A 27,092-nucleotide genomic window follows, 5' to 3' on the forward strand; every position below is an offset into this window, starting at 1 on the left:
GAAATGCTCTTACAAAAACTTTTCTGTGAAAAAAACATAAAAATTATACACTTACATGAATTTTTCTAACTAAAAGTCATGGAATGCAACAGAAAAGGTTCCCTCACCCAATAGTGGCACCACAGTGCTAATCTTTAATAGATGTCTAAGAGGAACACACTTATGCAGACAGTTTTTCAGTGTTAAAGTGGTCCTTTAGCTCTTGGCCTTTACTTAAGTAACGTTTTTTACTTACAGAATACAGAGAGACCCAGAATCTTCAGACCAAACTTGGGTTTCTTACTTACTTAAAATCATCCTGGAGTCTAGAACCATGTTAGATTTTTCTACCTAAAAGTGTTTCTGCAGTCATAGAGTGGCCTTTTAACGGACTCAACCACCAAAGATCATTGGTCCTACAACCCAGAAACCACAAATGTATGGGACTTTTTATGCAAAACTGCCTCCTCAGCATGAGTGCTTCAAATTGTTTTTCATGACCATTATTTGTAGTGTGTTGTTCAATATGTTGCTTATGACTGGGTTGATGTTAAAACTACCAACCCAACCCTGTGATTATTGAACTCCTTTCTCTTTTGCTTCAGCCGTCAAGGAGAGAACTAAACTAGGACTAGATCTAGACCAGCTATGAGTACATCTTGACTTAGGAAAAAATAGTATTTCTAAATTAATAATAATACTAGTATTTATTTATTGTCTCAAATTGATATTTCATCTTATAAAAAACTTCCACAGTCAGCTCTCAAAGCTGTACTTTGTGTGCTATTGTGAAATAGAAACTCCTCCTCAGGTCATTGAATGGGTCACTGAGTCTGGATCTGACTCTTTCATTATGTGATCAGTGACATCTTTTCTTAGAACTTCCCTGCACCATCAGACATTTTTTAAGCTCCGCACCCTCCGTTTTTACCATCAGCCTTCTATTATAAATGTGTAGCCTGAGGTTTCCCTGCTGACATCATCCGGGTTTTTATTCTCTTGTTTGTCTATGGCTGCTTTTTGAGCTATAGAATACATACTCCGAGCATTGTATTGGACTGTGACGAGAACACTGACCTTCATGTGTCAACTTGGTGGAGTTCCCCTTTAAAATCCCCACATTTCCCAGAAACAATGCTGAGGACGTGACATCTGTGTCCTCAGCAGCACCTACACAGCCCTGCTGATAAGCGATACATACATGTCTGTTCCCTCCCTAAGCAACCCAAGAACACAGAGGCCCACGGGGACAGTGAAGTGTTTGTATGGACCAAAACAAAAAAAAATCTCTGGAAGTTGTCAGTGCTGATGAAGGTCAGAGAGGCAACACAAAGCAGTGCACACTAATTCTTTTCTCAGTCTCTCACAACCAGCATGCCTTGGCCGCCTGCCTGACTGTGGCAGGTGGTCTGAGTGACAGTTTGCCCTGTTTGTCTGTCCGGCCCTCGAGGTTGGAGCTAAAAATAGACCCCAGCTTTGAGGGCCACATCCTCGCTGTCAGCAGGACGACGTCATCATGCAGCTGGGAGGGACCGAGCACACGGCTTCATTTCCTCCACCAGCAGAGAATGGTTGGCATTGTAGAAGTACAGTATGTATTTAATGTAAACAACCAGCAGTTGTTTATTTTTTCCTATCAGAATCAGAAATACTTTATTGATCCCTGAGGGGAAATTGTTCATGCTACAGTTGCTCCCATTCAAGTTTTAGAAATTTAATCAGTGGGGGGAAAAAAAGATTAACATGAGTAGAAATATGTCCTAAAAATAGAAGCATAAGTAGAAAATGATAAGCATAAAATGTAAAAATGTACATTGTACTAAGAAAATAAAGTGGAATAAAGAGAATGCAAAGAAGTAGTTATTGTACAATACTGAGTGTCCACTCTAGAAGAGAATATTAGTTAAGTGAAACAAAATGAGCCCAGAGTGTCTGACCTGTGAGTGAGGAGATGAATCTGTTTGTATATTTCACGGAGCAGATTTTATACTTTATTATTGTTATTATTATTCTCATCATCATCACCATCATCGGCAACAACAATAATAGTAATAACAATATTAATGATATTTACTGCTCTTAAAAAATTGTGGGTGGCTGAAATTTGTCTGTATTTGTTGCACCCTTTATTTTTAAATAAATAAGTAAATAAAAAAATAAACTTCTATAAATAAACTTTTCAATCGTGGTCCAGCTCTGTAGTTTGCCCTATTATCGTTGTAGTTCCTTTGGGCATTGCACCATCTAGTGGAGCCCTGGCAGCACCGATGTGCTGTGTCCAGGTGTAATCAGAAATATCATACTAGCACAGCAAACCCAAACAAATATAATAAAACATTATTTTAAAAAAGTATTTAAAATATATATTATTATATAAAATTGTCTGACAACCAGCTTAATATCTATCAGGTTAAAAATATGTATATATCTGTTGCTATGTTGTCTGGTGAAAATCAAACAACAAACAATACAACTAGTGAAAACTGAGAGAATGTTTTGTGTTTTCTCACTAAAATCCGGGTGCATGCACATCATAACTCTATTTTCCACCACAACTGCTGCACCGATATTTTATTTAAATTGTAGAATCGCTCATATTTGAATAATTTATTGTTTACGAGTGACAGTGAAAGCATCTCCAGCCTACATGGTACGTCATCAGCCAGCGACATAAACAGGTGAAAGGTCTTCTGGTTGTGGTGTAACACAAACAGGGGCTGCAAGAAGCGGAGGGTTTTGCCAGAAGAATGATGAATGTACATAGATTTATTGTCTTGTCTAGAAGTTTTGGAGTCGGAAAGCGGCTTCTGGCGGGTCGTGTGAGGCATGTCGGGAGAGAAGCGACCCTTCTTCAGCTGCGGAAGTCTTTTAAAACTCACTCCAGAAACCTCGCGTTTGCCAAGGATTTGTTCCTCGGTCAGGTGAACAAGGTAAAGTAGCTGAAAAGAAAGCAAACACAGTGGTTTTGGCTTCGGTTTAGAGTAAGCTAGCGCAGGAAGGACCGTTTATTGTCCATATGTTAACTCAATGTGAAGCAAACTAACCCCAGCTTCCACCAGTCGTCCTCAAACTACCCTCACCTGCCTGTCAGGACCTTTATCACAGTTAGAGACTGATTAAATGCAAGTAGGTTTTCACATTCAGGAATTTGATGTGGTGTTTCACATCAGTAAACACTGACACGTAAAAGTAAATAATTAAAGAAGGATTTAAAATAAATAAAAGCAAGAGCTGGAAGTTAAATAATCAGTCAGTGTTATAAGACTAAAATTTAGAACAAATTTAACAAATCAAAGCTATTGTGAAAATAAAAAATATATATATGTTATGTAAGAACTGCAGTTCTACAGATTTTGTACAAATGTGCCCATTTTTCACCAGCAACTTGAAATGTGCAGAATGACAATAAGGTAAAATTAAACTTTGTTAAGCCTGAAGGAAATTCTTGTGCCAGAGAAAAAAACTAAATGTGACATAACATAAGAAATGCTGTGCCTGTAAGGCAATGAGATATAAGTAGTATACATTGCTGAAATACCTGGAATCAGTGAGCTAAATACATGTAGAATGGATTAGTAAAAATTAATGCAGGCAATTATATGGGGTATTAAGTAACATCACACAAAATAATGAAAAAAAATCAAATTAAATGAAATGCAATATTGCACATATTGACTATGCTGCACATGAAATGGAAATATTGCACATTTAATTAAAAAGTTGCAAGGGAAAATTAAATGTTACCCTCAATGATGAAATATTACACATGGAACTGATTTAATTTTAAAAAATCATATTTTATTAGTTGTGTGCTAAAGGTAATAACATTGAGTCAATGCCATAGATAGATAGATAGATAGATAGATAGATAGATAGATAGATTATTCATCCTCTTCTGGGGAAATTCAAGGTATCCAGTAGCTCTCACATGTAAGAAAAGTAAGGGATAAGAGGTACACATCGTACTGGTAGAAGAACCAAATTCAGGTGCAAGGGGAAAACAACTGATGCTGCTGGTGCAAGAGTATTTGAAAGTATAAATGCAGTATAATAGTAAAAAATAATAAACAGGCAGAGGAGTGGTTGGGTCTTAGTGGGTTATGCTCAGAGTCAGGGTTTGGAGGGTGGAGGAAGGACTCTGGCCTTGTTGATGAAGCCAGCTGCTGTTTGGAAGAAGCTGTTTCTCTGATGAGATGCTCTGCTGCTGATGGATCGCTGACTCCTACCAGAGGGGGAATCAAAGCGCTTGTGTCCAGGGTGGAAGGGCAGTGTCATAGCAAGCATGACAAGCTTGTACTCAGCTCTTGACGCCTGCTTTCAGACACTGTGTTGCACTGAATGAACAAATGTAGAATGTCAGCTGCTTTACTTTGACTTTAATAAACAGTTGTAGCATCACACAGCAGCAGGATCCATGCTGTCATCTGTGGTGAAGAATTTCTCTGATTAACACACTAACTGAATGATTCTTGTACACACTTGAGAACAAAATGGGCAGAATCAGTGGTCTCCGGTAAACTTGTAGTTATTTTGTACACTGTGCAGAGAGAACAAACAAACCGAACTGGTCTCCACTGACACAGAATACATTAACTGAAATGCAATTCCTTACCCTGCTAAACATGCGTCATAAGCAAAGTATGTTTATCACCTGATTCTGACCTCCTGTCATGTGCTGCATCACCACATTATGTGTGATCAGCCTTGACTTCACAATAAAACCCCAAACAATCTTTGTTTTCGGTCTGTCTTGTGACCTGAACATCGTGGCCTGCAGATTGTCTTCTGTCGAAAGTAACAATACGCAGAGGGCTCACAGAACAATCGTATCAAAGTTGTTCTGGACAGTCTTCACATATCATGACCTTCTGATTATTTACCATCATTAAATTTAGCTTAGATGTTGATATTTTCCCTGCACCTAAGAAAGGGACTGTGTAAAATGTATATGGGTGGCACAGCAGGTGTAACTTCATTAATTATTACCATATTCTCACGTGTCACTGTGATATAACGTTGCAACTTTAGCCTAAATGCTTTTCTGCAAGCAAACAGCTGAGCTGCTGCACAGATTTAAAATAGCCTGTTTTGTCCTCCAGGCTGAGGTCTTCCCTTATCCAGAAATTGGAAATGAAGAGTTGGAGGAGATTAACCAGCTTGTTGCCCCGGTGGAAAGATTCTTCAGTGAGGACGGTGAGAAAGGACATACATACACGTGAAAAATGACTTCGGATTTTGTTTCTTCTGAGTCACTTGATGATTTGACTGTTTTGTTGTTGTTGTTTTTTTTTTTTTTTTTACAGTTGATTCAGCAAAGATTGACAGAGACGCCAAAATCCCTCCAGAGACTCTCAATGGACTGAAGGAGCTGGGCTTGTTTGGAATCATGGTTCCTGAGGAGTACGGTGAGATGATTGTGTCCTGGATTGTTGGATTAGTTTGTGTGTAAAGTCCCTTCAAAGGCTGCTAGTTAGGGCTCCTCCATATAACATTTCAGCAATGTGCACTTATGCAGTAGTCACACTGCAGGATATGCAATATGTAGTTCAGCAAATTAACTGAAACACAATGGTTTTCCATGACTAATCTACAAGAGAAGTTTGTCTGATAGAACATAATTTACTTAGTTTTCTGTATTTACATGCAGACTCCAGAAGTGCACAGCAAAATGAGTGAGAAACTGAAGGGAAACACTAAAAAGTACATTTTAGTTTAAAAAAATAAATAAATAAATAAGAAAGGCAGCATCATTTGCAGAGCTACACAATAAATGAAATATTAATCACAGTTACCATTTGGGCTTCCCATAGTTAAAAGAACACGATGGACTGTGATACTGATGTTTAAAATACTCCACTCATAGAAAGTAATCCATGTAGAAAAAAAAATCACTTGGTTTGAACTTGTGGAAATCTGACTTTAAAACTCCTTATTTCGCTGTTTTTAAAGTAACCTTGCTCAGGTGAGAGGCACAGACAGAAGTATTCTCATTCTGGTGGCTGATGTCTCAGTTTAGAATTGGTCAGACTTAAAAACAAACGTTTAAAATGATTCACGTAAAAACTGTTGAATTTTTGTTGTTTTTGGGGGGATGGAGCTGTAGTAATGCTGCATTCTCTTGTAGTTTCTAAAACTTTCCTTAACTTTAAGTAAGTACATTTGTTCCTATATATTCGTAAAATTGTATTAGCATACAATGTTATGTGGTATTAAGTGTATTAAAGAGCACTTTTCAGGAGAATCCGTGCATTTTTAATGATAGAACATGAGCTATGCATGGACCACCAAGGTGTTTCCCTAAACCATCACTAGAGTTTCCACACACCTGACTTCATCTCTCGCACTACCATCCATGCAAGACGGAAATCCACAATTGGTTCTTTTTTCTGACTACAAGCTTAATTCTTTTCTTTATTCCCAGGGGGTCTCGGACTGTCCAACACGATGTATGCCCGACTGGCTGAGATCATCTCACTAGACGGCTCTATTGCTGTGACGCTGGCTGCACATCAAGCCATTGGGCTGAAGGTGAGAATAAATTAGTAATTTCATAACACAGTTTTACATGAAACGTCTGTTTTCATCATGAAAACAGGACACGGTGTCCTCACTCTGAATGAGGTTTTCGAGGTGATTTGCTAACAGCTGTCTGGGGTTTTAGGGGATTCTGATTGCAGGGAATGAAGCCCAGAAGCAGAAGTATCTGCCAAAGCTGTCCTCTGGAGAACACATCGCAGCGTTCTGTCTGACAGAGCCTGGAAGGTAAGGACACTGAGACCTCATCTACATCTCATTTACCATGCTCCTCTCTGCAGCTGCATTTATGCTCAAACGTGAGAGCTTTGAACACTCTGATCACTTCAAAACACACAACCAGGTGTTCTGATTAACACAATAATAATAATAATAATAATAAAAATAAATTTTATTTATAAAGCGCTTTTCCAAAAACTCAAAGACGCTGTACATAAAATACAATAAGATAAAACAAAACTGTTAATTAAAATCAATAGATAGTAAAACAAGTTCAAGATAAAATACAGAATCACTTAAGGAAAGCAGATCTAAAAAGGTGAGTCTTTAAAAGGGATTTAAATGTGGTGAGGTTGGTGCAGTCACGGAGGGCATGGGGGAGTGAGTTCCAGAGTGTGGGGGCGGCAATGGTGAAGGCTCTGTCCCCCCAATGTCGCCGGCTGGTCCTGTGCGGGATGGAAAGGAGGTTTGTGTGGGAGGAACGGAGAATCCTGGGGGGGTGTAGGGGAGGAGCAAATCGGTAAGGTAAGAGGGGGCAAGATTATGAACACAAATAAGGGTGTTTATTAAGGTAAACCCTTTGGTGTGAACATAATATGCTTTTTTCCTTGTCATCATCTTTTTCTTCAAGTTTGTTTGGAGTAAGTTTGAAGTTGGCACCAAAGAATAATACAAATTTGGCTACTTATTTTCAGTGTCTCATTCTCTCACACTGAAGATGTAATTTATTTGCTTGGTTTGCAAAGCAGCTTTTGCAACACTACATTTGCACCTTAATCAGAAATGAATCATAACGTGTGTATATTTTTGTTAAATTTAACTACCTTTATTCAGGAAATGAAAACTTTGTATCAAATAGGGTCTGGATCTTCTAGTCTGCATTTGTCTGGAGTCTCAGTGTGACTTTGTGTTTCTGACCTGGACTGATCCTGTCTCCATGTCAGGGATAATATATAATTATAAGCAATTATTGAAAATGCTGGCAGCATTGTCCCACATGTGTCAGTCAAGTGTTTTGCTTTAAAGATGCTTATATAGATCCTAGTGCTGTCTGATGTTGCAGATATGTAAAAAAACAAAACAAAACAAACAAACAAAAAAAAAACGCCTAGAGGTAATTAGGGAAAGACACTTACAAACAGCTGGAAGCAACAAACTAAATTTCATTTCCTGTTAATGGGTTGCCAGATTACACTTATTACTGGTAAATCATCTTAATAGCGTGTGCAAGCAGTTTGGAACGGGTGGACAAAAGTGTCAGGTGTGATGTGTGATGAAAGAGTATCAACAAGAATGAAGGGAAAGGTGTACAGAATGGTGGTGAGCAGCGATGTTGTGTTGTTTAGAGACAGTGGCATTGAGGAAAAGACAGGAGGCAGAGCTGAAGGTAGCAGAGATTAAAATGTTGAGGTTCACTTTGGGAGTGACCAGGATAGATAGGATCAGGAATGAGTACATCAGAGGGACAGCACATGTTAGATACTTTGGAAATAAAGCCAGAGAGGTCAGACTGAGATGGTTTGGACATGTACAGAGGAGGGGTAGTGAATATATCGGTAGAAGGATGCTGAGTTGTGAACTGCCAGGCAGGAAGCCTAGAAGAAGACCAAAGAGGAGATTTATGGATGCAGTGAAAGAGGACATGAAGGTAGTTGGTGTGAGAAAAGAGGATGCAGAGGATAGGGTGACATTTTGTGATTTTGGCAGCAAATTGTGTCTTTTTTTGCTTTTTGTGCTCTTTGTGGACAAAGACTGGTACTGAAATTGTTGAAAAAGCCTTCCGTAAATTGTTTCACACAAATACAGTGCTTTTGTGTGCCTATCTGTTCATGTGATGACATGCAGTTTAGACTTGTGTGGGGCTGAAAATGATAATGGACTGTTGCTTGGTTCGACCTAGTAAGAGTGCCATTTCACGTTTAACACAAAAGCATCCAGAGTGATCATTTAGACATGATGTTAATACTTTCAGTTGGCGAACGAATAACTGAAAGAAGTGCATATCTGAGAAGGGTTTTAGTAGCTTTATCCTGTACAGAGTCTACTGACTTATTCTTGGACGAACTTCATTGTCAGTCCAGCTTTACACGCCATTGTACATTATATTGGAATTATGTTACATGGCTCATTGCAATATAAATACAACTAAATACCCTCCTATAATATATTATATAATATATGTAGTATATAATATATGATACAGTTGCTATAATCAAAAGATTGAAATTAAAGATAAGTAATCTGTCAACTTGTGTATATGACACAAACTCAGAGAAATACTTAATTCCATAGCCTTCTGCTGGATCCAAAAAGCTAAACACCCAACAATCCCAGTATTAAAGATCAAAAGGAAACCGTACGCGTGCTGCAGGTTTAGCCTAAGTTTAATGTTTAGTGTAGCCAAAGTGTCGCAGTAACTACCTAAAGCTCATGACCATAACTGATGTTGGGATCCCTTCGAACCAAACACAAATGAGAAGTGGTAGCATCTGCATTTTGTGTCACTATCTGGTTGGATTTGCTTCACTTACACTTAATTTGCTCATTCTAGTGGAAGTGATGCAGCTTCCATTCAGACCCGTGCGACCCTGTCTGAAGATGGAAAGCATTACCTGCTTAACGGCTCCAAGGTGAGAAGAAGAACAAATCTGGCCTTTAAATTTACTCTGTAAAACTCTCTCACATTATACATTTTAACCCAGACCGACTAAAGATCCAAATGTCTTCATGATTTGTTTTCAGATTTGGATCTCAAACGGGGGGATGGCAGATATTATGACAGTGTTTGCAAGGACTGAGGTGGACGTAGACGGTGAGAAGAAAGACAAGATTTCTGCTTTTATTGTGGAGAGGGCTTTTGGAGGCGTCACCAGCGGCAAGCCTGAGGACAAACTGGGCATCAGGGGTTCCAATAGTAAGCTTTTTATAAACACTTGAGAGTGGTTTTGGTTGAATTTCTGCCCTTTTCATGTCATGTACTGACTTTTCTGGACTTTTTTAGCTTGTGAGGTGTCCTTTGACAATGTCCCAGTGCCATTGGAGAATGTAATAGGAGAAGTAGGAGGTGGATTTAAGGTGAGTTCAACGTTAACTCAACACTATGTTTTGTTTTGTTTTGTTTTGTTTTTTTTACTGTATCTGTAAACTTCTGCTTTGTGTTGGACAGATTGCCATGAACATCCTGAACTCAGGGAGGTTCAGTATGGGCAGCTCTTCTGCTGGAATGATCAAAAAGCTAATAGGTAGAAACAGTTTTCTTTCTTTTTAAATAAGTAGGAGTTTCTAATTGTGCATGTTGTGAGATTTGTTAAGTTTAATCTTCTGTCTCCGTAGAATTGACCTCTGAGTACGCTGCAAGCAGGAAGCAGTTTAATAAAAGCTTAAGTGAATTCGGAATGATTCAGGTAAGGTTCTGCCTGAGTGGAATCTAGTGCCGCCTTTTAGTTGGGTCAGAAATTATTTAAAAAGTGTGTTTGCTCTGTTACTGTAGGAGAAGTTTGCGATGATGGCCCTGAACGCCTTCGTGATGGAGAGCATGGCGTACCTGACAGCAGGGATGATGGACAAACCGGGGCTCCCAGATTGTTCTCTAGAGGCCGCCATGGTCAAGGTTGGACAACTTTGTCATTTGACTTTGTTCATGTAAAGTCAGTATAAAGCAAAACACCTCATGGTGTGTTTTCTATCTTCTGTGCAGGTGTTCAGCTCAGAAGGAGGCTGGATTTGTGTCAGCGAAGCTCTTCAGGTGCTCGGAGGTCTCGGTTATACCAAGAACTATCCCTTCGAGCGCTACGTCAGGGACTGTCGCATTCTGCCAATCTTTGAGGTACAGTGATAACTGTTCTGTAAGTAAAATTAGGACAACAAGAGTTTCCATTACAATTACAATCATTTTACATCTTAATAGGGGGAAAAACAAGTCTGACTTGGAGAAAACAAAATAATCCCACACACTAAGTTTATAACGGCAGTGTTTTATTTTTGGTTTTCTTTGAAAGTGAGGAATTTTTGATGTCATTTTCCTGTCATTGACACTTTATCTCAATATTTTGTGATATTTTTACAGATACAAAAGTAGTGCAGTCAAATGGAATCTTTTTGAGCACAAGTCATCACTTTATAGTCTTAATAGAATATTAATGTTATTGAGAAACTAATTTCATTAAAAATACAGTAACCTCTGCTTACTGATTTCATAAACTGGACACCAGTGCCATTTTCAAAATGTATAAGGTCAAAAATTGAAAAGTAAACTAAAAGGGAATTGGATTTTTTTAAATTTAAATTTTCCACAACAAGGCTTTGTGCAGACTATTATTGTGATCAGGTTTGTAGCCCGAGGCCTTAGGTGAGCTGAGAAATGGGAGCAAAAAGAAATCCGGTGGTTGGGAATTTAAAATTCAACATTTCTAAAATACAAGTATAATCTAAGTATAAAAAATATACAGTAGGGCTTTAGTTGGTTTGTTTGTTTGTCAGTTCTGTAAGTGTCCAGCAGGTGGCACATTTGACTTTGAAATCTTCCTGTATGGAAGAAATGGTGGTAAAGGATACCAATTCAGTTCAGACTTATTTTTCAAGGAACGCATTTTAACATACAGTGCATTTACGAAGTTTTTAGCCCCTTTTACATTTCTTTGTATTTCATATTCTTAAAATTGATTCAATTAAATTTTTTTCTGACCGATTATCACAAAGCAATGTCAGATTTTGAATTGTTTTCTTAATTCATTAAAATGCAATGAGAAAACAATTAAAATAATAATGATTAATTTGCATGAGCATTAATGGTGCCTTCAGAAGTTACTTACAGTGGTGGCCAGATGGAACCACTGCAAATCTTAGGGTTACCCATTTCAGGAATTCTGTTTTGTTGTTGTAGGTTAATGACTAGTTGACATCTATGTCAATATGTGAATTTAAAAAATGGCATATATGGCATATAACCCATCAATCTACAGCAACCTAAGCTGTAGTTATAAAGCAGAGTGTTTTCATTGTTACCTGGCTACCTGTAGCCATTTATTGGTGCTGATTTAATGATTGCAGAGGTTGTTTGCTAACACATCCATGCCCAGAATCCTGCAAATATCCCGTTGTGCAACGGGAAGAAATACCTTGATACAACAGAAAAATTTTTTGACTTTAGTGAATAAATCAGACTTTTACAGTAAAATAATATCCAACTGTGAGCTCAAAATTCAGCTGTTTCAAATGATTTAACTGTAATTTAAAAACTCTCTGACAGTGTTTAACAGCTCACCTGTCTGATGTAAATAAAAGCACACAGTTAGATCCTGATCCATCCTGTCTCCATGATGGGGATCAGGTGATTAATGGCATTATCTGCTGTGTTGTGCTGTGTGCCAATACACCAAATGGATGCTGCTGCTGTCTGATGCTGCAGTTATTAAATTTTTTTTTTAAAAAAACACCTACAAACAGCTGGAAGCAGCAAACTGAGCTTTAGCTGCTGTTAACATTTTAACATTTGTGTTTGCGCCTCCAACAACTGTTTGTGTTTTTTTGAGCACTCTGTGATGTTTGTTAATGGGCCACACAGCTGACTGGCTGCTACACATAGCTGTTACAGTAATTTAATGGTGCGTTCACTTGCACTCAGACACCATAGTTGCATTCAATGGAAGTTGGGCATGAGAGTTTCATTGAATAGACTGGACCTATCAGAGCTGCTTTCAGGATTGGAGGCTCCGCTGATTTAGACCCTTTGTTATGACGTTATCAGCTGAGCTGTGGCTCATTCTACTGCTATCAGTTGTCATTAATGTGCTTTTCCTGTGTAATTGGAGTAATTTAATTCATTGGGCATCATTAGGAAAGACATTTACTTTACTGGAAGAATTTTATACTCCGTCGTCCTAGATCTGAGGGAAGGAAGGAAGGGCCTTGCTCAGACAGGTGACCAATAATCGAATGGTCACTATTATTGCGATCCAGAGTTCCTTTGTGGAGATGGGAGAACCTTCCAGAAGAACGTCCATTGGTCCAACACTCTACCTGTCAGGCCTTTGTAGTATTGTGGCCAGATGGAAGCCATTCGTCACTAAAAGGCAAATGACAGCCTGCTGGGAGTTTAACAAAAGGCATCTGAACGGCTCAGACCAAAAGAAGCAAAATCATCTGGTCTGATGAAACCAAGGTGCTGGGCATCAACGTCCAGTGGTGTCATGATGTGGGATATTATTCTGCAACAGAGACTCACAGGTTAGCGAGGATAGAGAGGAGAATGCATACAGGAAAAAACAGAGCAATCCCCCAGTTAAGACCAGAGAGCTCAGGATATCAAGCTGATTAATATTTCAACAAGACCAAAGCATACTGCCAAGAAAACATAGGAATAGCTTCAGGTAAACTCTGAGAAAGTCTTAGTGTGACCCAGCCAGAGTCCAGAACTTATGAAAAAAAAAAAAAAAACTTCCACAATGAAGGTTATCAAACTTGTAGGATCAACTCTACAAGTACAGCCTTGGCTTTGGAATTACCAGCCTGAGGAGTTTGTGTCTTTTTTTTAAATCACTTCTTAAAGCCCATTTTTATAGGCTTGCCTTTATGTAATGTGCCTATTTATTATCATCTAATTGATGTGTTTTTTTTTATTTGCTCATGTTACTTTTACTCTTTCTTTATTCATTTATTTGTGAATTTATTTTATTTACTATAACTGTTGTTACTATTATTAATAGGCTGTTGTTAGGCATTTATGGTTTTACCTTCCATTTTATTTTATTTCATTCCACTTGTTCTTTTTCCTTACTTGCATATGACAATTTTAGTTCTTTTATTATTATCTCTGCCATTGTTGTATTGAATAATTTTATATATCTTTTACCATGTTTAACTCTTATTTTCCACTTTCACCTCTGATCTTTCTTCTTCTGTTTGGACTGGCTGTCCTTCTTGTAAACTCTTTTTTTAAAAGGTGTTGCATAAAGTTAGAATTGATATTAATATAAGTTAAAGGAATAGGTACTTATGTAAATGGGAGATTTTTATTTTCAACAAGTTAACATAGCACTCCAAAATCCAGTTTTTACTGTGCGATTTGTAGAGTATTGCATAAAGACTGATGAGAAAATAAAGTAGAATCCAGAGTCAGAAACAAAACGTGTAAAGTGCATGACATGTCAGGGAAAAGCAAGGTGAAGAACTTAGTGTTATAGAAAAAAAAAATCAGTTTTCAATGGGATTTTGGATTTTAAAGAAACTTTTGTTCATATGTTGATAGAAAACTATCAAACATGCAAATGGTTCTCTTTTTTGCCACAGTACACCCTCTCAACAACACACAGCTGCTTTTGTGTTGTGTTTTTCATGGGCTGCATCGCAACATACGTGTCATTTTAACACATGTATGATTAAGACTCCTCTCTGTTCTACAGGGAACCAATGAAATCCTGCGGATGTACATCGCTCTCACTGGGATGCAGTATGCTGGCAAAGTCCTCACAGGGAAAATAAAGTAAGGATATGAAGCTGGGAATATGAATGTATTCCAAAAATATTTGATTCATTCATCCATCATTATTATGATGTCATGGTAATCACTAATGTGTTGCCTATTCAGCAGGCACATGCAATGTTAGGGCCCATGTTTACCCTCCTTATAGCTGTGTTTAATCCTCGGCCAACTACTGAGAAAAATATCTGACTGTTTGGCTGCTAACTAGCTAACTGTCAGCTGTTTGGTGGCCAGGTAGTAGGTTTAGTTTATAGCTGTTTTTGTTGTCGTTGCAGGAAAAGTAGCTGAAAATAAAGCTGGTGAAAGTAAATCTGCAGACTCGAAAACCAAAAGTATGAGCAAAAAGATACTGAAAACTCTTTAGAAACAAGGTGACAGTTTGCTCAAAAATAACTTATTTGTTATTTGGGACCAAAAACAAAATTCTTAAAATATTTTGGTAGAATTCTGAGAATTTTGTAGTTTGTAGACGTTAAATGTTTTGTATTTTCACCCTAAAACAGTCTTTCCTGGAAAACCATTTTAAGAGTTCAATATCTTCAGAAATATAACTCCCATGAAATTTGGGCAAATAGGACACCAAAACTGAAAGCAAATCCAAGTGATATAATACATTTTTTAAGTATCTGTGCTGTAAGTCGATGTATAAGTGCAACATTTTGAAAGTAGTTTGGTATCAGGACCCCATAAAGTTTCTTTACATGTATATATGTGAATGAATCGATATTTTCTACTAAAAGTACAGTCTTTGGTCGACATTTCAGAAAGGTTTCAGGTGTCTAACATCAGTAGAATTTCACATATAGCAGGCTAAGTTTCCTTTTTTTTTTTTTTTGCTATTTTGACATGCAAAATGGAACCACAAAAACTGGTGTACATCAAGGTCTTTATATATATATATTATATCATTTGGAATTGCTTCTATGTTGTCTTCATGTTGAAATTTAACAACATATGAGGCTTATTTTACCTTAGTGAATGCTCTTCTACATGTACCTGAAATGAACATAGAACAAACTAATGATGATTCAGTACTCTGAACAAACCCTGAGATGGTGGAGCAACAGACATAATCACATATTCCATGTCGATGTAAAAATATTGATTGCTGCAGCTTTGAATTTGGTGTTTCTTTCAACTTACAGCTGCGTCACGTCACTGATTTGCTTCTATGTAAAAAGTCTTCCCTAAATAATCATCACATTGTTCTGTAATTCCTGGAAAACTACTAGCAGAGTCTTTGGCCAATTTCGGCTCTCTCAGCCTTTCTCTGCTCTGTCTCCAGGGAGATGAAGAAAGGGAATATAGTGATGGCTATGGGCATGGTCGGCAAGAAACTGAGGACGTCACTCGGAGGTTCAGTGGACCTCGGTCTGACGGGGAAAGACGGAGTCGTGCACCCGAGCTTGGCAGTAAGAACTTAAATAATTAAAATGTGAAATTTCCTTGTATTAGTAGGGTTCTACATAGCATGGAATTTGATTTTAGTGATTTCACACGAGTTCCTTTGAGTGTCTTTTCCACATAAGGAGATCTTTATGGTTCCATTCCTCCTCATATCCATGAAAACAATTAAAATGAAAAGTCTGCATTGATGTCATGAAAATTCAATCATTTAGATCAGGGGTGTCAAACTCGTTTTAGTTCAGGGGCCACATTTAACCCCATTTGATCTGAAGTGGGCTGGTAAAATGGGACCAGTAAACTCCCAATTTTCCCATTTGCTTTAGTGCAAAAAAGTACAATTCTAAAAATGTTCACATTTAATGTGCTATCTTTTTAGAAAACATTATGAACAACTTGAAATTTCTTATGAAAAATATGTTAAATTTCAACAATATTATGCCTCAGTTTATCATTTACACATTACAACTTGCAGATGACAGCGTGTCTACAAAGGAACAAAACATTTAGTCTCAGATATCTGGAACTGAGCAATATAATACTTTACTTTATGATCAAAACAACTTGTCAAGATCTAGAAATTGTTTTAAATGTACAGTTTTACAAATTTGCAGTTGATGTCTTCTCTGTAATTTTTACACTGTGCAAAGTCATGCTGTGGGCTGGATTTGACCCTCTGGTGGGCCGTTTCTGGCCTGCGTGTCACATGTTTGACACCCCTGATTTAGACTTTCAACTAATTTTCAGTTTTTATGTATAAAAGACTAAAAAATTATTGAGGGAACAATAATATATTATTAATTCGATATGTTAAGAGAAAGTAGTGTAAGTATTCTGTCAGTATGAGTGCTAATCTTTGTGCAGAGATGTTTTTACAGCCTGAATAAACTACTGTGGATTGATTCTACCTGGGTTTGATGTTGATTTGTATCAGCTACAGTATCAAGAGCTGCAATTGTCTAGCGATTATTAAATAAAATGAAAATAGATAGTCAGAATGAAACATACATGTTAACAGCTGGATTTAAAAACATTTTTTTCACCTAATAAGCATCAGCTATTTGTACTCGGATGTAAAACCTACTGAGATGTACTGAAGTCTTTAGAGTTTCTAGTAGGAGCCCTGGTTTCGCTGTTTTCTAGAGGCTCAGTTTCTGTTTTCTGTTTACAGGACAGTGCAAAGAAGTTGGAGCAGAATGTGAGCCTTTTTGGATCGACTGTGGAGAGCCTGCTGTACAGATACGGAAAGGTAACATCTGATTGACGCTGGAGGAGTCGCTGTGGGATTTTCCTGCTCAAATGTTTCCAATTCTAATGAACGATTTCCCGTTCGTCTGAAATGGCTGAATGTACGAGTTGTTTGGTAATGACACGGGATGTTCGTCTGTTGCACAGCTGCTCCGTAGTGTTCTCTCTTTTTCCTGTACTTTTGTAATCACGGCTTTCCCAAAGAAGCCATAAACCAAAACGGCAGAGCTTTCCAAATCCTCGCTTCCTGTATCATTTGGCTGTTTTGATCCGGTAAAGGAGGAGAGCCTCCAGAGGGTTTCATCACACTGATTCGATTATTTGCCAAAACGTTGAACATCTAAGTTCACACTGGATAAGTCAGAGTCATAGGCACTTTACATTTAATGGTCAATAGAACCTGTAAGTTGCTGTATTTTCTACTGAAAGATCAAACCAGGGACCCTGAGATAATTTAGGAAAATTAAGACAGATGAGTTGATTGGAGGAAGCAGAACCTCTGGTGGTAGAGTTCAGGTAATGACGTGAAGTTACAAGTTGCTTTGGACAAAAAAAAAGAAATTATAAACTTACCACAAAATTCTTCATAATATTTTTTGCGTGTCAGAAAGGAAATAACAGAAGCACTGTGCTGAGTTACTCTTTGTCTCGTCACTTGGCTGATCACACAATATTAAAATGCCAATTTTGGGTGAAAATCAACATTTAAATGATACCCTCTGCAGTTTCTTGGCATTTTTTGCTCCTGTCACATCTGAACACCTGCACCTCTATGGAAACATCACAGCCATGGCTACAAGTAGATTGAACTAAATATATATTGTGTGCACATTATGCAGATTATGTCATAGTTGCAATGCCATTAATCTTTCTTTTTTGCCACTTTTTTTTAATTTAACCAAAATTGATCAATACTGCATTTGCATTTGTTGCTTTGAGAATCACGACTTAAACTACGTGTGGAAGAAAAACTGAAGAGGGATTGTTTCCTTTCTCATACATACTTGAAGAGGGCCGCAAAACACTTGATTGAGGACCAAATGTGGGATGACATGACAGAATTGTGCTCAGTCTATTTCATAAATTTGAATCAGCCAAGAGAAAAAAAAGGAGTTGAGGTTTACAGTAAAATAATTCTCTCATCGAGTCACAATTACTTTTTTCCCCCATCGGATCGCAGAAACTACAGTAGAAGCAACTTGCCTCTACGTGAACTGTTGCTGAGGTTGCAAATGATTGAAACTGAAGTGTCCTTATTTTGATGTCAGACCATAGTGGATGAACAGCTCATCCTGAAGAGAGTAGCAGACGTGCTGATCCACCTCTACGCCATGACAGCCGTCCTTTCTAGAGCCAGTCGCTCCATCAGCATCGGCCTCAGGAATCATGACCACGAGGTATGTACACGATGCACACACAAACACACTTTTTTTCTCTGCAATAGAAAGTCCTACACTTCTAGAAATAGCGCAACCATGAATAGAAGCAGAAAGAAATCAGAAAATTCTTCTGTGCAGTACAGCATTAGATCTGGTGACATTTTTGTATCACTTTCAACACAGTCTGAACTGCACTTAGGCACATCAGTTGACAGACACACACAAGCTTTGGTGCACTGAGTTGTGTAAAGTGATTAATGGAAAGATTTTTTCACATTTTAGCAACAATATTCTTTCAGAAACAGAGAAAGTCTTTGATCTCAGTTAACTGAATACTGCAGAATCAAACAGCAGCAGAATACACATGAATGTGCTGAGAGCAAGAAAACTGCACACATTTGCATTCATAGAACAAATCACTGGTAACTTTATGAATTAATTGTTGTTATAACTGATCCCTGACACGAAGACAGGACCAGCCCAGGTTAAGATCTTACAGCAAGTCAGAGGAATCTTTCCTCCGAGTTTATTAAAAACATGCAGCGTCAGACAGCATGGGATCCATATGAGCTTCTCCAAAACTAGAAGATTGCACATTTTAGCGCACCGAGCAGCAGCAGTAATGTCATTGATTGATAGAATAATAAATTGTCCATGACATGGAGACAAGATCAATGAGGATCTAACAGCGAGTCAAGCTGTTCTGTCAAACTGAAGTTAGATTATCATCAGACATAGACAGAGTTTTCAGTCTTTAATAAACCAGAGAGCATCTTAATTCAACTCGGTGTAATTATCAGACTCATTAAATGACACGTTGTTATTGTTTTTAATTTGGTTTGGCTGTTTAAACTTGCTGCAGCAAGTTGGAGTCTCATGAAAGAGATTAAAGCAGCAGCATGTCACAACATTCTCATTTTGTTTATTTTCTCCTTTTTTGCAGGCTTGTTTAATTAGGCCTTTTACTAGCATGTGCAGACTTGTTAACTTAAATCAGTAGCCACTTTCATTATTTTCACTTCACAGTTTTATGGCGGTAAATGCTCTGCTGCTCTTTTCTCGATGGGAGTTTGTATCAGAGCAGATTCAGGTGAAGGACTCTGGATGGCAGAGTGCAAACGCTAACTGTCCGACAGGCTTGTGTGTAATCAGAAGCAGGGATGTAGAGCAAAACAAAACCTCCAGAGAACGACATTAAAGAAGGCAGCGAATGCTTCGTATTATCCTCTCTTGTAACACTCCTCTGTGTTTCAGATGGGCAGCCATGTGCTCCTCCTCCAGTGTTCCTCTCATCTGTAGCTACAGGCATAAATTGTCAGGATGCATAAAGTGATCCACCAGTTCCGAAGCTTTCATCCTGTTTGTTGTCACTGTTATAAAAACTTTCATCTTAATATTTTCTTTAATCAAGCAGGACAGTGGTAATCTGACAATTTCGTCCTTGATTAATGAAAGTGTGCGTAATGTTTCCAGGAATTTGCCGTTGTGATCTTGCATAAAAAAGATAGAACCAGCAAATCTTAGCAGTTGTGTTTTCCAGCTGGATTCATTCAGGTTGTGTTTCTAGGTGCTGCTTGCAAACACATTCTGCAGCGAAGCTTTCTTCAAGAACAATTACTGGATGGTTCAGTTGCAAAAACGTAAGTACAACACAAAATGGTAATTGAGAACAGCCCCGTGCTCTTTGCTTTTTTCTTCTTTTTTTTTTTCTTTTACAGCATCTTAGTACAAAAGACTTGCATGTGTTGCGGAATTTCCCCACCAAACCCCACATACCAACACTCGAACCCCCTGCTGCTTTTCATTTTCACACTGCGCGCATTTTTTTTTTTTTTTTTTAACGACCTACATGTAATCCAGAGTTTAACTGGTGACATGATCCAGACAGATGAGAATGTTGTGTTTAACGAATGAAAGCGGCTTGTTTTGTAATTCGCATTTCAATGTGTTCCAGACTCTCCGGAGAACAACGATGCCAACATCAAGAAGATCGCCAAGGAGGTCCTGGAGAACAGAGCCTACATCTGCTCTCACCCTCTTGAAAGAACATACTGAGCTTTCCCCCTGTGATCGTAATACTGTGTCTACTGTATTCACATTGGACAACGTGCGCAGAGTCCCAGTTATTGCTCTGTTTGGCATTATTTCTCCATTAAATTAATACATTCAGAGATTTATGTTAATAGTTATATTGTATTAACTGTATTCTTCAGAGAGGACACCTGAAATCACTGGATAGCAGGCTTCTCCTCTGATGAAACCACATGCAGTTCTATCCCAAGTGCTCTATTAACTGTATGCACTGAGATGCAATGAACTATTGCACAGATACTCAATTTAATGAGCTTATTTGATGAAGAAGGTACACTTTTTGTGGGTTCTAGCTGCTGCAGTATTCCTGGAAAGCTGCAGAGCTGATGTTTGTGTCTTCATGTTACATGCAGACCTTTGGAAAGCAAACCAACTCCTTGTATGTCAGAAACAAGGCAGTTTGCTTGTACAGGAAAGAATGCCGCTTTCTAACTACTATTGACCACAGGAACCTTTTTAGTGTTTTCTCTAGTATCTATTGAGTGTTGACATTTTCAAAATAAAAGCTGTAAATTGAACTCACAAGCAGTGGTCCTTGCTGGACAGACATGTGAATGGGGATGGTGGGATTTTTTTCATTTCTGAGGCTATACAGTCTTCGCTGAGTTTCCTTTTCCTCTGGTTTGTCGTTACCCAAGTTCATCACAGACAGCTGAGGAAAAGGTTGCAACAAAAAAACACAAGTCTTGGTTGGTTATCACAGTCAACTGTAAACACAGTCATGCCAATACAGGAAAAAACAAGAAGCAAACTAAATTGAGTGCATTGAAAAATGGACCTTAAAAGCTGCATACACTGATACTTTACAGACACTGGGGCACAAACACTGACACATTCCAATTGTAAAGGTTCCATATTGTCCCTTTTTAGAAAATTACATGCAAATTACAACAAAGTCCTATACATCTCAACATTGTGTCTTTATTTTTTTCAGCTTAAAGTGCTTCATTTCTCCATGACTGTTCAACCACCTGTTTTAACATTTGTTGGTGTTGCTGGTACATGCCAGCTGACATAGCTGTGAATGACTGAGACCATGACTTTCTATCGCCTCTAATTTCCTCTCTAAGTGATCTTTTAACATAGAAATATCGCTGAATTCACATCACAGCTGTTGTTTATAACTCATGTGTATAGTGAGTTTATGAGACAACGATGTGGCCGTAAAATCTGTACTTTAGTAGAGCAGCAGTTTGGAAAGGGCTCTGAAGTGACTGTTGGTTAACATGTGGTCTCACTGTGATGTGTTTCAGCCGTTATTTGATAGTCATTCTGTTGTCAGACAACAGAAACAGAAAATGTATAAATGAGAACGGCTTTATTGGGAGTTGAATTGTATTAAAATGCAGTATTTGTGAGCACAGAGAGCAGGAGAGAAGCCAACAGGTGTAAAAACAGGCAGCATGAAAACAGTAACCCACCCAGTCCATGTTTACTGATTGTCCTTTGCATTTGCAGTTTCTACAGAGTTCTGACTCAATCTCTCACTGGCTTGTAAGCTGTGTAGTTGAGGGAACTTGAGGAATGGCAGAAGTAAACGACTTTATAACTTAACAGCTTTAATTTTACACCCTCAGGTTTGTAACAACCACAAAACAATACAGATAATAAATTTTTACTCCTGTTTAATTATTGTGTTACTATAACAGATGATGGTGGCCAGAATTTATCATACCTCTTAAGTCTTTATTTTCTAAAGGTGCCATCCTATCAACACCTCATTGCCCTTGATTGAACACAAAATAGTTTAGGATATAGTAAATGATATGTACATGCTCATTTTAAACATTTTAAAATTACACCCAGCTGCCGGTCTATTGAGAACACTTCATCTTAGCATTATGGCTGGTTTTCTTGCTTAATACTTCTTCTGCTCATCTTTTAGTATGTCCAGAATTCTCAACGAATTTCCTCTCAAGTGACTCTTGAATTCTGGGAAGAGGCCTTTCTGTGTTGGGTTGGTGTTGTTACCGCTCAGATGTAGCTTCTTCCGTCAGCGACTGTACTGAGCTCCAGCTGCAGAAGGTCTCCTGGGGATCTCCAGCACACCCACTTAACTCTGTAGATTAAGTACTTCATCCTGAAAAGTTTCTAAAGTTAATAACCTTAACAGCCCAGACTGGCACGAGAATGAGACAATCTTTATGTGACCAATATTGATCAACAGGTTGCTTTTGTAGACTGCTATTGGTCAAGTTTCCACCCTGTCCAAATATATTCTCCAGTGCAGTGGGAGTTTTTACCCAGGGAAGATTTACACTGTCTTAAATATCAACCATCTGGACCTTCAATCAAAACATATCAATAGTAGCCCTCAGTACTGAGAAACAGCCCAGACGGTTATAGGAAAATATCCACTCTTGGATGCTCTTGGACAGTTAAAATTTAGAGTATTTCTAGGTGCTACAATAGTTAGAGCTTTGTGCCTCGTAGACATCGCAAGATATAACACCCCATGGTTCTGTCAAATTTTATGATCAAAGCAGGTGAACTTTTAGCAGTATCAGTTATATTATTGACAGAAGAGGCGTGAGAAAAGTAAAAGTGCGTTACAGCTCCCAAAATTTCCTTCAGCCTAAAGCAACATTTCAGCTTCACCAAAGCTTCATCAGGCAATTGACCAAATAAGACACAGCAAATCATATGAAGATCTCAGCCTATACCCCCAAAGTAGATTGTGAGGAAGAGAAGGAATGCCATCATAGCATGGCAGGATGTGACTTGAGTGCTTTGCTGGAGCCTTTCTACCAGTTTGGGAGTCACAGCTCCTAATGTTCTAATTAACACTGGGATCACTGTAGACTTCACTGTCCACATCTGTTCCAGTTGTTCCTCCAGTCCCAGGCACTTTTACATCTTCTTGATGAAACTGGCAGCTGCCACATATACCACAACTGCCCTCTTCTGCTCCTTGTTGACCATCGTGTCAGGTTGGTTGGTTTTGCCATCAGCTGTTAGTCTCCATCTTAAAGTCCCACATGATCCTGTCTTCGTTGTTCTCAACTACTTTCGGTGGTGGGGACTGTCTCAGGAGCCTCTTTGCACTGTCTGCACCTGAAGTCCTGTCTGCTGTGGTAGATACCTGCCTCTATGGTTCTGGTGCTCTGAGCTTGTTCTTATGCTGCCAGAAACAGATCATCTGCGCTGTCTAGCAGACCAAACTGTTCTTGCCAAGAATGGGATTTCTTAATGTCAGAGACCTACTGCCAGTGGTACATCCCATGGGGAAACTTCTCCTCCTATGGCCATCTTTCTATCCTAGCTGGGTATCTGATGAGTGATAGGATGTACATGTTGGATCTTATTGCTGCTACTGAGCTAGCTTCTCAGCCCTTGTTTTACCCTCTGGAGGTATCTGACTGTTGCAGACCTCCTTGCATCCTTATCATAGCTCTATTTGGATTGCAGGATAAGCTGTCCATTACACTATCTTGCTTTCTCGTAACTTCACCCCCTCAGTCCACATCTCCTCCTCTCTCTTTGCGATTTTACTTTCTAAAGGTTCAGGAACTTTGACTGATTGGTCAAGCATGCTACCTGTCAGTTTTAAATAATACAAACACGTTTTGCTTGTAGGTTTGCAACCCATGGAACAGCAACAAAGTCTAAGCAACATTCAAATAGAATTTTAGAATGTCACGCTTTTGATGCTTCAGGGGACAAGTTTTCTTCATCTCCCTGTTGTCTATCTGTCGGAAAGTTTCTGTAGGTTAGATTTAAACACGCTTGAATGAGTCCTTACCAGCCCAGTGACTAGTGACTGGAAGTCTGCTGAAGTGTGCATGGTCTTCTATAGAGCAGAAAGTCCTCAGAACGTTGATCCAGGCCCACGAACATGTCTGTTGTATGTTCTCTCTCCATGTCTAGAAGCACAGTGAGTAGTAGTATTACCAACTACAAAGACACACTGTCATCAGATACCTCTGGAGATTAGACAGATGCCTCTGCTAGTTTTAAAATGTTATCTTTACCGCTGTTGGGACAATAAATAATTATGCAGTCAGGGCAACTGAAGCAACAGCCGGGATGATATTATTAGTCATGTCATATTACACGCTATTCTATACCTAACGTAAACATAGGAGGCCGAGGGGAGAGAAGACAGAGTAACTAAACAGTTTAATAAATGTTATCCATGTGCTAAGATTCATGGGAATGCCAGTAAACTGAGCACTACTTTTCCAGTGAAATCCAGACTGCTGAAGAATGAGGAGTGGTGTCACCTGGATGTAGGCAGTATTTTGTACCAAACTCTAGAAGCAGCAGTGGAGCTAGAGTCAATTTTGCACTGTGGTACTGCTGGCTGTAGGTATACTACCACCCAGGCATCAGAGAAATACGGCACTTCTACTTCATCTTCATTACTTCGTCTTCTATACAAGCTTAAATGATAGTCCAGGGATATTCTGTGGTCTTCTTGTGTCAATACAGCTCAAAAAAGGACCAAAATGTACAGTGACTGTCCTCTTTGTTTTCTAAATTTGTTTGCAACAACATGAACCACACTGGTTCACAGGGCAGCATGTTCCTTCACTGCTAGTTTATAACATAAACACACAAGTGGTAGTTTTACTTAGTACACTGTCCTGCTGTCATAAATACACACTAATCAACAAATGTATATTTATACACAGGTGACATAAACATGGTCACCAACAAATGCTCTACAGCTAAGTAACATTTACGTCAAACTGTGTTTTAATTACATTATACTATAATTACAGAGTTCTTTTATTTTGATTTGTTATGGAAATGATGACAAAGGAAAAAAAATACAGAATCACAACAGCATTATTCTTTAATAAACATTTTTGCTGATGATGTTTGAATTTGAATATGCTTTTTTTTTTTTTTTTTTGCTAGGGTTTTTCTTGTTTTTTTGTATTTTACAAATGTCCTCACCAATTTGCAAAATTCAATAGTGGACCCACTTATCCCAATGGGAAGCAAATTGTTCCCATTTATGACTCACAAAGGTTGTTATCTTCTCTATTTTATTACTGTCCGTTGGAATGTCCATTTAACCTGTCTTGAAGTATACAACCATAAAATCGAGTCTTACTTTCGAGGGGCATTTCACATTCAAATGTCCTGTAGGGCACTGTGTGGCTCTCTCCAGAAATATTTGGTTACAGAACATTTCCAGTAAACATATTAATGGTTTGCATTTTGATTAATATCAGTATGGTTTTAGATGTATTTTTGTTTTTTGGCAGAATGTTATTGCATCATTTGTTTTCATGTCTGTGTGGCACAAATAACTATGAGGACAAAGTCGCTTGAAATTTATACTCAACAGACACAACATTAAAATGACCTGCCCAGTATCGTGTAAGTTCCGTCTTGTGCCATCTGGCCTGTCGTTGGGTGATACAGCACCTGTGAGGGTGTCTCATTTCCTGTGTTGGTAGATGATGGGGTCCCACAGATGCTACATCACATTGGGATCTATGGAGTTTTAAGGCCGGGTAGGTAACTTTGGCTCTTTGTCATGTTTCTCAAGCTGTTTCTGAGCTTTTTCTTCTGCATGCTGGGGTGTGTTTTCCTGCTTTTGAAGGCTGCTGTTGCCAGGGAAGGTGCTTGGTCAGCAAAATTTAAATGGGTTAAAGTGAAGGTCAGGACCTGAGTTTTCTCAGCAGACTATTACTTTGTGACAGGAAAATTTATTTTATTCAGTCACCTGTCCACTAGTTTTAATGTTACCACTGATTGGTGTATCATCCATGAATCTGCATTTGTACACTTTACATTATCAGTGAGAGGTACTGTATCTGATATGAATTTACTCAAAGCAATTACATGATTAAAAAGAAATGTAGGGAGATTTTAAATGGAAGGTGATGAACTTTAGAAAATGTAAAGTCTTGATTTTCATTTTGTATGAACAACAGTGGAAACCAAGGGATGCCAGTAAAGGTAGAAAAATACACTGAAATTTCTTTTTAAAAAAATAGCAGCATTGTGAACATATTGTTATAGTTACTACATCTGTTATTAATATAACTGCAATATAATAAAATAGCACAATAAAAAATGTACTGGTAAGGTGCTTTAAAGCCCTTGAGTCTTTAATTTGCAAGATTTGTGTGTTTTTAGAGCGTAAAATGTTGCACAGTTTCTGACATGTATTTTTATATACAGAAGCATGAATATTCCTGAATATTCCCGAGGTTTAATGCCACTACAAAATGCCTTTGTTGAGTACCTTGGCAAAGCTTTGAAGCAATAATCTCTAATGTAGATCAGAAGCTTCCTTGTTTTATGGCACTTATCCAGGTTGTTTTTTCCTGACTTGGTTGTGTTGTATCTACTCTCAGATGTACGTCGCTTTGGATGAAAGCGTCTGCTAAATGAAATTGTAGAACTGTAGAGTTGCAGAATGATCTTCAGTGACTCACATCGATGACTTAGACTCACATCTACTTGTATTAAGTCACAGATGTATTTTAAGAAACCCAGGTTTGATTGGAGATCACCTGCTCCCCTCGATCTGACTCAACCTGCTCAACATCACATTTCTCTCCTTGGAATCGAAACACTCTATTGAACAGACAGTAATGCTGACAGCTGTTAAGACTGGCTGCAAGGGCAAGACAGGATTCATGGGTGAACTTTACAGAAACAGTCTCCCAGTGTCTCCTCGCTGCTTTATGTTTCAGGAATAAAGATGTGCATCATCTTATGTAACTCGTGGAAACCTGTAACAAAATCCAGATCCATTCAATGCCATTATGTCATTTGATAGGGATGTTTCTGTA

General features: G+C 38.4%; 1 protein-coding gene across 1 annotated transcript; it reads left to right on the forward strand.

The window, feature by feature from the left end:
- Positions 1 to 2,655: 2,655 nt before the first annotated feature.
- On the forward strand, positions 2,656 to 20,852 carry acad9 (acyl-CoA dehydrogenase family, member 9). The gene is made up of 18 exons (XM_023278174.3): positions 2,656 to 2,909; positions 5,079 to 5,172; positions 5,283 to 5,384; positions 6,401 to 6,507; positions 6,641 to 6,741; positions 9,284 to 9,362; positions 9,475 to 9,646; positions 9,734 to 9,807; positions 9,899 to 9,974; positions 10,066 to 10,136; positions 10,223 to 10,342; positions 10,430 to 10,558; positions 14,133 to 14,212; positions 15,498 to 15,624; positions 16,788 to 16,865; positions 18,133 to 18,261; positions 19,811 to 19,883; positions 20,198 to 20,852. The coding sequence occupies exons 1-18, from the start codon at positions 2,727 to 2,729 to the stop codon at positions 20,296 to 20,298; spliced, it is 1,896 nt and encodes a 631-aa protein (XP_023133942.2). The 5' UTR covers positions 2,656 to 2,726; the 3' UTR covers positions 20,299 to 20,852.
- The last annotated feature ends 6,240 nt before the right edge of the window (positions 20,853 to 27,092 follow it).

The sequence above is a fragment of the Amphiprion ocellaris genome, chromosome 5 (assembly GCF_022539595.1).
Source record: "Amphiprion ocellaris isolate individual 3 ecotype Okinawa chromosome 5, ASM2253959v1, whole genome shotgun sequence".
Taxonomy (NCBI): domain Eukaryota; kingdom Metazoa; phylum Chordata; class Actinopteri; family Pomacentridae; genus Amphiprion; species Amphiprion ocellaris.

What these genes read in the sequence shown, in the direction of transcription:
- acad9 (XM_023278174.3), top strand. Translation starts at nt 2,727, where the DNA reads ATGATGAATGTACATAGATTTATTGTCTTGTCTAGAAGTTTTGGAGTC. An exon ending in ATCAAGCCATTGGGCTGAAG is followed by an intron (nt 6,508 to 6,640) that starts GTGAGAATAAAT and finishes CTGGGGTTTTAG; the next exon opens with GGGATTCTGATTGCAGGGAA. An exon ending in TGCTGTACAGATACGGAAAG is followed by an intron (nt 16,866 to 18,132) that starts GTAACATCTGAT and finishes TTTTGATGTCAG; the next exon opens with ACCATAGTGGATGAACAGCT.